This window comes from Bufo bufo, chromosome 3 (assembly GCF_905171765.1).
Source record: "Bufo bufo chromosome 3, aBufBuf1.1, whole genome shotgun sequence".
In the NCBI taxonomy this organism is placed as follows: domain Eukaryota; kingdom Metazoa; phylum Chordata; class Amphibia; order Anura; family Bufonidae; genus Bufo; species Bufo bufo.
In genome coordinates, this window is record NC_053391.1 from 663,806,256 (window position 1) to 663,818,584 (window position 12,329).

The following is a 12,329-nucleotide window of genomic DNA, read 5'->3' on the forward strand; positions in this document are numbered from 1 at the left end:
CCAAAAATCTGTGAGAGAAGGCTACAGGCGGGGATCAGCAAAAACGCTTCCGTCGTAATAATACAACCGTCTGCATCCGTTATGAATAGATCCGGTTGTATTATCTCTAAACTAGCCAAGACGGATCAGTCTCTAAAACCATTGTAAGTCAATCGGATCCGTTTTATTTTGTGTCAGAGAAAACGCTTCCGTCTCCATGGACTTGAATTGTGTGTCATGAAGGATCCGTCCCGCTCCGCACCACATCATGGACAAAAAAACGCTCCTTGCAGCGTTATTCTGTCCGCGATGGGATGCAACCAAACTGAATAGAAAGCATTATGGTGCACTACGTTTCGTTCAGTTCTGTACCCATTGACAATGAACAGGGACAAAACGGAAGCGTTTCCCCCCCTATTGAGACCCTATGACAGATCTCAACAGCGGTTAGGGAAAGTGCAAGTGTGAAAGTAGCCTTAGCTGCCTGCCTCGGGGCTGCTTCACAAACAGTTATGTACCTGGCATTTTTGGCCAGACTTTATCGGTCGACCCCCCCCTCCATATAGTGTGCTTTAGCACCTTGTGTTTGTTATTGGTGTTTTATGCACGCCTGTCACTTTTTATTTATTTTTTACTAGGAAAGTATGTGCCTCCCGTGAGGTCTGTTCATCTGTAGACCTATATTGGAAAAAAAAAGCACTTAAAAAACACTGGACATGCCCTTGAAGAAAAAAAAAAAAAAAAAACAATCGAGACTTGGCCCAAAATAAGGATCTCGAGAGCGAAAAAAATGCCACTACAAACTATGCTTCCGGGCAACATGCGAAGCTGGCTTATTTTGGCTATAAAAATGCACCAAAAAAAACACAAAACAAAAAAAAACATAGTGGTCAGTATATCAGTGGGGTATGGTGGTCATACAGCCAGAACCCCACTGTGTATGGCGCAAGCTCAGCTCCACACACTCCCCGATCGCGGACGTAGTACCTGCACGCCATTTGGAACAAAGGGGTTAAGACCTACACCACTTCATTTTTGATTTATTAGGCTAAAGAAAACCCACCACTGACCGTTTCAAAACTAATGTGGTCCACTGCCGAGGCTCCCATTCGTGGTCATGTCCCACTGCAGAGGCTCAGCAGTCCACATGAACATCACAACATGGACGTCGGGAAACTGGAAGTGTTAATAGGATTGTGCAAGAATGAGAGGGATGGGGGGTGTTGGCAAACCCTCCCACGTAACCAGACCTGTACAGGGAAGCTTACTAACCTACTTCCTGCCGCTGACTCCACAATCCTTCTCCTCCTGGCCTGTGATGCTCCTCTGGGCTCCCTTGCTTAAAACATCAGGTTTGACATGGCTGCAGCAGTGACTGGATCCCCTTGTGTCATGTCACCATTTGTCCTGATGTAAGGGGAGCCGGACACCTCTGCAGCCAGTGATTGGCTGCAGACATGTGAAACCCAATGTTTTCAACGAGGGAGCCCAGAGGAGAATCGCAGCCCGGGAGGAGAAGGAGCGGGGAGCCAGCACCAAAAACCCCTCATTCTTGCACAACCCTTTAAGGGTTGTTCAGGGTAATCATAAGGATCCCATTATAAAAGGGATGCAGGCAGGCAACATATTAGTCGTCGTGTATCATACGTGATGTATTGATGTGGTTTTCTGCTGCGTGCAGCCCCCTGAAGTTTCCTCATACTCGTCATGATTCCCATACTATAGACACACAGCATACAGAGGACCAGACATGTACACAGAAAGTGACAACTGCAAGGACGTTTATTACTGCCGGTGGATGGGGGCTAGGTCCAATAATCTGCTATTTCAAACAGGTAGTGGTACATGTCGGTGCGCCGGGCGATCTCATAAGCCGTCTCCCCCAACTTATTGGTCAGTTGGGGTTTGATGTAGCGATTCATGAGGAGGAGCTCTAGGAGCCGGCAGCAGTCCCGGTTGGCGGCGGCCAGGTGCAGCGGTGTTAGGGAGCCCTTAGTCTGCGCATTGATGTCTGCGCCGTGCTGGAGCAGGAAGGAGGCGACCTCTGTGTTATTCCACTTGCAGGCGCTGTGCAGCGGGGTCCACCCATCTACCGTCACCGCGTGAACATCCGCCCCCTTCGCGATCAGCTCCCGCACTATTGCCAGGTGGCCGTTGTACGAGGCTCTGTGCAGCGGGGTGTAATGGTCTTCATCCGTCACGTTCACAAGATCTGGGTGGAGCGACAGGATTCTTTGCGTGGTTTGTAGCTGTCAGGATAGAATAACCAAAATATGAGTAAGGGTGCATTCACACAACTGTAATTCTGGGTCTGCGCCCGTTCCGTAATTTTGTGGAATGGGTGCGGACCTATTCATTTCAATAGGGCTGCAAAAGATGAGGACAGTACACTGTGCGCTGTCCGCATCCGTTGTTCTGTTCCCAGGCCACGCCAAAAAGATAGAGCGTGTCCTATTCTTGTCTGCAATTGTGGACAAGAATAGGCATTTCCCACGAATCAGTCGGTCCTGTGTAAAGCATCCATGGCCTAACTGGGTCAGCACACATGACACGTCCATGGGATACTACATAGGACTAAGGGAGTAACAACTACTTTACTGTATGCGTGATTACGTGGCTACCTGTTTCCAGGTGATATGTAAAATGGCTGCCTGTCTCTAGGTAATGCTGTCATGATGGTAATAAGTTAAGTTAACTATAAAAAAAACACACAACACATACAGGGAGAACAATGTGAAATGTGCTTCTACATTGTCACTGACGGACATGATGAGAAGCTGCTGAAGGCAGTAATACTGTATGTATCTGTGCTCCATCCCAAATGGCTATTCACCTGTTAGATATCTGGACAGAATGCCAGCGGTCACATGACAGGATTGAGGGTCACATGACTGACGCCATTTTTAGTCCTATTCAGAATTCCTACAGTGCTTTTTAGAGGACTAAAATGGGCCGTACTTTTTTAAAGTACCCTGCAATCCATCAGCGGTGGTCGTGCTTGCACACTATAGGAAAAAATGTCAGCCTCTCTGGTGGCCGGGATCGTGGAAGTGCACATAGGCTGGTGCCACAGGAATGAATCACAGCACAGCATTCATTTTGCAATCTGCTGCCGAAACATGAAAGCAGTGCTGCGATTAGTTGCCCTTGGTTGGTCTGCCGGGGATTAGGCCGCCATTTACCACTGTGTGAACTTACTCTGTTATTTTCCGCAGCAAAAAGTATTAACTCCTTGTGGTTGTCCTTCAGGTTCTCCTCCTGGGTCTGGTACCACTCCTCGGTCCTTTCCTCCTCATCTTCCTCAGACTCCCCTGGCCAATGGCTCTGGGTTCCTGTAGGAATCAGATGTCGGTGGGTTTCCAGTAGATCCAGCTGGTTGAAGTCATCTGGAAAGTGGTCGAGTTTTTCTTGCAGTTCAATCTCATCCTCGGTCATGTTGTCAGTGCCCGGATCCTGTGGGGAAGCGTCCTTCTCCTGCAAGGTGGTCGTCTGAAAGACATTAGACATAAGGAACGGCAATGGCAGCCCCCCAGCCCCCCCAGGCATCGCCGGGTGTGGGAGCCAGCTCCAGAAGTTAAAGGGGTGACCCATAAGCAAAACCGATCCCGAGCCCCTCATGGACTCTAGCGTGCATTTTTAAAGGGGTATTTCATGGACAATCATAGCAAGCATGGATGGATCTAGGGGTGGGTTAGGGGCCCATTCCTGGGGGACACTAACCAACCAGATTTAAGCCTCATTCACACGTCCGTGTCCGTGCTCAAATCCGTGAGCAGGTGGTCAGTGATGCATCCGTGAAGGTTCGGTGTTGGGTCCGAGTGTCCGTGTGTCATCGACACTGAACAGCTAAATTTTTCTTTTCAAAGCTTCTCTTCTTAATGATCCGTGAAACACAGATGCAACACTGATGGCGTCCATGGTTTTCATGGAGCCATAGACTGTAATGGGCGTGATGGAGCCGTGAACACGGACAAAATAGAGCGTGCATTCGTACTAAAAACACTGATGTGTGAATACACACATTAAAGCGAATGGGGACGTGTGCTGTCCATGGAGAACTCGTACAGGCACAGCACACGTCCATGAAACACTGACTTGTGAATGAGACTTTAGGTTTTAGCCATGGATCTCAGTATAACCTCCTACCAATCACCTGTCACTGCTGGGAGTTCTGCAAAAATCCCAGCGTGCATTCACACTAATAAGAGGCTGCAGCAATCACCATGCCTTCTGCCGCCAACACAGGCAGAAGCCACCAGCTTCCCATGCAGGACCCTCCTCACCTTTCTGATTGTGCAGCGCCCCTTTTCCCACAGAGCATGATGGTAAAAACTACACTTCCCAGCATGCTTTGCTCTTCTGACGTCTTACGTCGGCACCGTGCGTCCTCCAATGAAGGATTCTGTATTACGCTCACTAGAGCCCAAACTGACCCGACGACGCCATTATGTTGTAGTACTTGTGGGCAGAACGCTGTAAGGTCGTGCACGGAATGCTGGGAGTTGTAGTTTTGCCGGCAACTCCCAGCATGCATAGGTTTTCCCGCGAGCTTGCAGTGATGGAGTGAGGTGGGTATTGCAACAGAGTTGGGTTTAGTTACTGTGTGTACTATTACTTACATGAACATGCTTGTTATTACATACAGTTATGGAGTATGCTTAGTATTGTGTGGTATGACGTCATGGGCCGAGGTAATGTGGTGGCCGGTCAGCATGCTGGGCAGGGGTCTACCTCACAGTCTTGTCTACTGCACTCATATAATTGCGATAAATCTAAACTGTCTGCCATTGTAGATGTTATCAACCACAAATCCCCCATAACAGCGCCTCATCCGCAGGTCCCCCATAACGGCGCGCCATCCGCAGGTCCCCCATAACGGCGCGCCATCCGCAGGTCTCCTATAACGGCGCGCCATCCGCAGGTCCCCCATAACGGCGCGCCATCCGCAGGTCCCCCATAACGGCGCGCCATCCGCAGGTCTCCTATAACGGCGCGCCATCCGCAGGTCCCCCATAACGGCGCGCCATCCGCAGGTCCCCCATAACGGCGCGCCATCCGCAGGTCCCCCATAAGGGCGCGCCATCCGCAGGTCCCCCATAAGGGCGCGCCATCCGCAGGTCCCCCATAACGGCGCGCCATCCGCAGGTCTCCTATAACGGCGCGCCATCCGCAGGTCCCCCATAACGGCGCGCCATCCGCAGGTCCCCCATAACGGCGCGCCATCCGCAGGTCCCCCATAACGGCGCGCCATCCGCAGGTCCCCCATAACGGCGCGCCATCCGCAGGTCCCCCATAACGGCGCGCCATCCGCAGGTCCCCCATAACGGCGCGCCATCCGCAGGTCCCCCATAAGGGCGCGCCATCCGCAGGTCCCCCATAACGGCGCGTCATCGCAGATCCCCCATAACGGCGCGTCATCCGCAGATCCCCCACCGTATACGGAACCATTCACTACAATGGGGCTGTAGAAAATACAGAAGTTAGGCTACTTTCACACCTGCGTTTAGGTGCGGATCCGTCTGGTATCTGCACAGACGGATCCGCACCTATAATGCAAATGCTTGTATCAGTTCATAACTGATCCGTTTGCATTACCATGAACAAAAAAAAAATATAACTTTTTTAAAATATTATTTTTGTTCATGATAATGCAAACGGATCCGTTTTCAATTGCACCATATTGTGTCAGTGAAAACGGATCTGTCCCCATTGACTTACATTGTAAGTCAGGACGGATCCTTTTGGCTCCGCATCGTCAGGCGAACATCAAAACGCGGAATGGAGGCTGAACGGAGCCAAACTGATGCATTCTGAACAGATCCTTATCCATTCAGAATGCATTGGGGCTGAACTGATCCGTTTTGGGCCGCTTGTGAGAGCCCTGAAACAGATCTCACAGGCGGACCCAAAAAAGGCAGTGTGAAAGAAGCCTTCCTTTGTGTGCATTCCGTTAGTCCGCATGGCCGTTCTGCAAAAAAGTAGTTCATGTCCTATTATTGTCTGCAAATCACGGTCCGAGGCCCCATTTAAGTCAATGGGTCCGCAAAAAATACGGAACATACACGGAACACATCTGTATGTCATCCGTATTTTGCGGATCCATACTGTAGAAATGCTATGCCCAGCCCATATTGCTCATGTGTTTGGTGATTAATAAGTTACTGTTTCTGTATACGATCCCCAAAAACGGATCAAATACGAAAAACCATACGGATATGTTTTGTGCAATAACGGAAGAGGACTTAAATCAGAGAAAAAAAACCTCAGATATGGAACAAAGGATCAGTGAATAACGGACGGCAAAACAACAACAGTGGTGTGCATGAGCCCTAACAGTGTGTCATCCACAGGTCCCCCATAAGGCCGCTTTCACACGAACGTGTGCTGCCCGTTGCCGTATTGCGGACCGCATTTGCGGATCCGCAATACACGGGCGCCGTTCCTTGGGCATTCCACATCACGGAATCGGACCCATTCACTTCAATGGTTCCGCAAATCTGTAGATGCGGAACGGAGGCACGGAACCCTATGGAAGCACTACGGAGTGCTTCCGTGGGGTTTCGTCCCGTACTTCCGTTCCGCAAAAAGATAGAACGTGTCCTATCTTTTTGCAGAACAGCCGGATCACGGACCCATTAAAGTGAATGGATCCGCTGCCCCACGGTCAGTGTTCATGCATTGCGGCCCGCAGCACGGCCATGGGGTGCACACGTTCGTGTGCAGGAGGCCAAAGTCATACGGTCATGTGAAAGAGGCCTAACAGTGTTAGAAAACAGTCCAGGACGTTACTCACCTCCCCGATGTGATGATACCCAGACCGCGCTGCGCTCCACCTCCTGCTTGTGTACCCGACATGGCAGTAAATGGGTGGAACTGCCGTTCTGCCAGTCATTGGATGATGGGAGTCATTGCCGCAGCCAGTGATTGGTGGAGCGCCATTCCCATCTATTTCCTGCCGTGCTGAGTCCACAAGTAAGAAGTGGAGAGCAGCGGCGCCCGGGCACCGTCAGACCAGGAGCGACAAGGTAATAGAGTAATATCCTTTATTGTTCTCAGACATTCCCTGCCCATCGGGCCGGCTTTTCATGGCTCCGGAATACCCCTTTAGTTCCTTATTGAGGTCTTTGTGGCTGCACGGTTATAACGCTCTGTGTTAGGACGTCTGTGGATCTTTTCTATTACAGTATGAAATATTTATGGAGGAAAATGTCTTTAATCTACAATTGGATTTGGTGGGAAAATGATGGAAATTTTGCTGCATGTAAAAGCTACTTACCTGGAAAAACTCCAAAGACTCTTACAGCAATTTCCACGCCCCCTCGGAGCACCGCGCAGTTTTCTTCTGTCTTGATGTTGATGACAGAAGAAGCGGATGTTGGTCTTGTGCTCCGTTAAAAGCAGTCCCTGCGGCACAGGGGACAGCGGCTGTTATTCTGGAGCCACTGGTCGATGCAGGCCTGGTGGTAGATGTGGCCGCAGGGCAGGGATGTCACCTGCTCACCCTGGATGAAGTCAGTGAGGCAGATGACACAAGACCCCTCTGCATTGATGGTCCTTGCAGGGAGGTCTCCGATTTGCGCGGCCCTGGAGCTTGGTGGAGGCTGGTGGGGCACACCCAGTGGAGCCTGTGTTGGGGGCTCTGGCGGTGGTATGGCCTGAGGTCTCATGGTGTCCATCCACTGTATTAGGATGTTAAAGAGACTTTCTGCAGGGTGTATGGGAGACCTCCTGGGTGGCTGCATCTCCCTGGTCCTGCGGCTCGGTGGTATGGGCCGAGGATGGCGGAACTCAGGGGTGGTGGGCCCAGCACTCTGCTGGCTGCTCTCTCCAGATGGTCGGGGGTCTTGGGCCGGCGCAGGTGTTATTGGAGAGCGGCTCCTCTCTCTGGCAGATGGTATTTGCCGAGGAGGAGCTCTGGAGACATTACGATGTTGCCTGTCTCTCCTGGATGTTCGCTGAGCTGATCTTAATCGCTCTCGAATGATAGTCTGACCTAAAAGAGTAAGAATGGAAGTATTTCTAGTATATGATTGATATAGAGCCCTACAGACCATAAACACAATGGTCAGGAGAGGACCTCACTGACTTCTATGGGAGAGTTTTCTAGGCATGCTCTGTGACCTGTGCAGAGGTCATTGTACAGGGAAAGAAGAGATAAGCTGGTGGATCCTGTGTTATCTGTGTTATCTGTCATCCAAATCCTGCCTGTAATGATATCATCTCTGTGTATAGATAAGCAGATAACTGCATTAAAGTGATCTGGACAGACCAAGAAGTGGCGCCTATTATAAAGGCTTAGTGGACAGGGCGAAAACTGCAGGAATTTATGGTTTTCATTTAAATATAAATCGTGACATAGAAAATTTAAAATATCACCAAAAATTCTTTAAAATGTTAAACATAAAGTCTCAGATCTCTATTTTTGACATTTTTAAAGCCAGAATTTTGGTGTGCAGCCCCCCCCCTTCAACATCTCAATGTTCACCCCCTTTAACATCTCAGTTATCACCAGATGACATAGTTGCCCCCATGTGTCCTGTTGGAGTATAGACTGGTTGTCCCCACTACAGATAATGAAATCCAAGTCTGACCAATTCTTCTTCAGAGTGTCACTTACCCTCGTTCTCGGGGTGACGGAGCCAGGCGTCATTATCCGCAGTCAGTTGTTGTAATTCCCGGGATCCCATCTCTGGTTTCCCGAGCCGGAACTGATGACAATGTCCTCAAGTGGCCCCGATATTATTGGGCCTTGAGATAAAAATCAATCAAAAAACAATCGGAAGCAAATACTAGAAAAAAATCTAGCTCTCTCTTCCGGAGCCAAAAAGGAGTTTACACCGAGGTGTGAACTCAAGAAAATGGCGCTGAGCTGACTGTGCAGAGGTGTCTTCTAGGTTCCTGGACATTGTGATGTCATAGAGAGGAACCTGTTGTAGATCACTGCTCTGTGACATCACCACAGCCTGGCCGCCATGATGCTTCCTGCCAACTGCTCAGTATCTACAATGGTTGTTATCTCCTCTAGATTATTAGTCTCTTATTTTTCACTTCCCTGATATTTTATTAAACTTTTTCTTCTTTTTGGATCCCCTCCCGGCTTTGTCTGTAGAAAACCGCATCATGAACAATATGTGTGTCCAATAGTGGTGGTAAAAAGTCACAGATTGTGGCACATTCAGCATTTACACCATGTAATCCAGCTCCTGGATGGCGTAGAATTCAGTTTCTGGAGCACGGTGGCCCTGAGATGTCTCTGATTTATTAAGAATCATCTTCCCCTTCATATATCTGGTCCATCTCACTCCGGGGCCCAGAAGATCAGGTCTGACGTGGTAATCTCCAGTCTGGATGAATCCGGGCACAGAGTCCCTGCCGCTCAGGACTGTGCAGTGTGGACCCTCATTGTGTCGCTGTATGGTGCTCTGTGGGGTCCATGTTACATAGAGAATACATTGGTTATATGGCACCCAGTGGGGCGTGCCGCCATTTATTTTTAGTGGATTGAATGGGCGACCCCTTTACGCCGCACACTGCAGGGCGCTGACATAGGAGATCCACCCCTCCCCCATCTCTTAGTGCAGCTCACCAGTTCTGGGCCCCTCGCATGGATTCTGTGTGTAAACAGTTGACTCCAGCATCACGTCCATAGCAGTGAAAATGCCAGTTGAAAGCATTCAGCGCATGTGCAGACATACAACAAGTGCCCCTGTATCTGCGCATGCGCTGAATGCTCTGTGAGCCGGCACAGAAGAGGACACAGTCGGGCACACAGGTAAATGACGTGACCTCCGCCATCTTGATTGCTGTAGATGCGGCTGCTGCTGGCGGCCACTGTTTGCTCACGGAGTCCATGGACGGCAGGTTTCCCAGCACCCACCTGTTTATGGCCTTGTAAAGGGGGCTTCAAAACGTAATCGACCCCCTTTAATCATCTCCATGTGGAATACAGTAGAAGACCACCACCGGTATTTTTTGCTGCCAAGATTCATGGCACAGAGGTCAGCAGCCTTCGACACTCTAGCTGTTGTGAAACTACAATTCCCAGCATGCCCTATTCACTTCCAGGGGAGTTCTGAGAAGAACAGAGCAAATGTGCATGCTGGGAGTTGTAGTTTCACAACAGTTGGAGTATCGGAGGTTGCCTACCACTGATATATCAAAATGTCCAACCTGTGCAACTGCACAATAACCCTGCAGGCGAGGGGTCCCACCGCTACTCTTCAAATAATAATACTGCCCCTTATTGCCTATTAGACCATGAGTAGGAACCACACTCCTTCCCATCCACGTCTCACTATTACAGGGGTTGTCCATAAAGAAAACCTGTCTGCTATCCTAAGGATAGGTGTGTGATCGATGGCTTCCGACTGCTGATCACGAGAATGGGGGCCAGTTCTTCCCATTTGAATGGAGTGATAGTCTAGAATGTGAGTCCACTGCTCTATTCAGCTCCCTGTATATGTGACCACTGCTTCATTCAGCTTGGGAGTACAGGCCCCTATGTCCTTGTGATCGGCGAGCTGTCAGACCCCCAGTGACTCGGACACATCCCTCTATCCTGTAATTATAGGAATATTCCTGCTTTTATTAAAGAATATCAGTAGTTGCCACAGAACGGCTGCTGGAATCCAGAGATGGTTGCTTCGGTTTCCTGGTGCTCGCTCTCCCCAGTTGGTCGAAGGTGTTTGGTCATGGAAGATCTTGGAGAGCGACTTCTGTCCTTGCTGTCTTTTGGCGGCTGCAAGAAACGCTGAACTTTTTTTTTTTTTTTTTTTAAACTTTCAAGTTTTATTGATTTTTCAGCATAAGAAAATCAGACAGTAAATATGTCATTTGCATAAGCCAGAACAATGTTAAGATTTGCAAAGTACAACTTTGGCATTCATATTGTGATGTTACATAATATATGCAAAGCATATTGGTGACATATACAACAGATTGTAACATAGTCATTCCAAGAACAAAAATAATAGATTGAATCCAGAACTTGTGATCCATTTCTAAGATATAATTTATTCTATACTTTAGCGTGCCCCTATATGTGTTTACCTTACACCTTTATCCATCCACCGTCCTCCGTCCACTGAACTTTTTTTTTTTTTTTCTTTTTAATCAGATAATTTTTTATTAAATTTTCAATTTTTTTTCCAATACAAGTACATCAACAACCCGCCCGGGTTGTAGACATACTCTTCCAGTTTAACCAGTGTGTACCCTACTCACTACTTCCTGAACCGTAGGAGCTGAATTATCAATCCAATGAAACGCTATACATTTCCTTGCCTGATACAATATTCGCATAATAGCCACCTTTTTTTTTAACCATGACTCTTGGTACCTGCACGAGTCCAAGCAAACAAGTCAGTGGGGTCACCTCTAAGCTAGATTGAAAAACCTGATTTATAAGCTCCACTACTCCCACCCAATACCTCCTCAAACGCGGACAGTTCCATATAAGAGGAATCAAGTTTGCTTGTGTGAGATTACGTGGGCACATATCATCGCTCCTATAGCCCATTTTAAATAACAACGTAGGCGTTCTGTAGACCCTGTGTAAAAGATACAACTGAGACATTCTATATGATTCGCTTAGTGACAGCGTTGGCAAATCAGTAAGGATTTCCTCCCATTTTTCCTCTGTTAGATCCTCAATATCTGCCTTCCACTTCACATATAATTTTAGCGGGTTGGACTTGTTAACTTCTGTTCTGAGTGTGTCATAGTAAAGAGATATCACTCCACTCGTGGTACCTGCTCTCACCATATATTCTATGATAATACATTTGGATGCCGGTTGGACCTTCCTTTGTTTTTCCTGTGTATGAATAGCATGTCTTAAAGGGAACCTGTCACCAGTTTTATGGTGTCCTAACTAAGGGCAACATAAATAAGTGACTGATTCTCTTAGCACAATGCTGGGTCACTTTCTTTAACCACCTCCGGACCGCCTAACGCAGGATCGCGATCCGGAGGCGGCAGCCCTGCGCAGAGTCACGCATATACGCGTCATCTCGCGAGACGCGAGATTTCCTGTGAACGCGCGCACACAGGCACGGAAGGTAAGCGAGTGGATCTCCAGCCTGCCAGCGGCGATCGTTCGCTGGCAGGCTGGAGATGTGATTTTTTTAACCCCTAACAGGTATATTAGACGCTGTTTTGATAACAGCGTCTAATATACCTGCTACCTGGTCCTCTGGTGGTCCCTTTTGTTTGGATCGACCACCAGAGGACACAGGTAGCTCAGTAAAGTAGCACCAAACACCACTACACTACACTACACCCCACCCCTGTCACTTATTAACCCCTTATGAACCCCTGATCACCCCTGATCACCCCATATAGACTCCCTG

The 12,329-nt window shown here is 48.8% G+C and overlaps 2 protein-coding genes across 5 annotated transcripts in view; one reads left to right on the plus strand and one right to left on the minus strand.

The window, feature by feature from the left end:
• Positions 1 to 1,716: 1,716 nt before the first annotated feature.
• Positions 1,717 to 4,369, minus strand: ANKRD49 (ankyrin repeat domain 49). 4 transcript variants are annotated; one of them, XM_040422634.1, is made up of 3 exons: positions 4,218 to 4,312; positions 3,178 to 3,470; positions 1,717 to 2,228 (listed from the first exon to the last, which is right to left on the minus strand). In XM_040422634.1, the coding sequence occupies exons 2-3, from the start codon at positions 3,412 to 3,414 to the stop codon at positions 1,785 to 1,787; spliced, it is 681 nt and encodes a 226-aa protein (XP_040278568.1). In that variant the 5' UTR covers positions 3,415 to 3,470; positions 4,218 to 4,312; the 3' UTR covers positions 1,717 to 1,784. The 4 variants fall into 4 exon arrangements, with proteins under 4 accessions (XP_040278568.1, XP_040278570.1, XP_040278569.1 ...); XM_040422636.1 differs by lacking the exon at positions 4,218 to 4,312 and adding an exon at positions 4,133 to 4,153 and having other exon boundaries at positions 3,178 to 3,468; XM_040422635.1 differs by lacking the exon at positions 4,218 to 4,312 and adding an exon at positions 3,700 to 3,797 and having other exon boundaries at positions 3,178 to 3,468.
• A 110-nt stretch (positions 4,370 to 4,479) lies between these two features.
• Positions 4,480 to 12,329, plus strand: part of MRE11 (MRE11 homolog, double strand break repair nuclease) — a 325,789-nt gene continuing 317,939 nt past the window's right edge. The window contains exon 1 of the mRNA XM_040426325.1: positions 4,480 to 4,547. The gene's annotated coding sequence lies outside the window, so the exon portion shown is untranslated. The remainder of the gene's footprint in view (positions 4,548 to 12,329) is intronic.

Bases quoted from the DNA above. Each gene is read 5' to 3' on its own strand.
- ANKRD49 (XM_040422634.1), bottom strand. From the start codon at position 3,414: ATGACCGAGGATGAGATTGAACTGCAAGAAAAACTCGACCACTTTCCA. The intron at 2,229-3,177 runs GTAAGTTCACAC...CTATCCTGACAG, and splicing joins TTGCTGCGGAAAATAACAGA to CTACAAACCACGCAAAGAAT.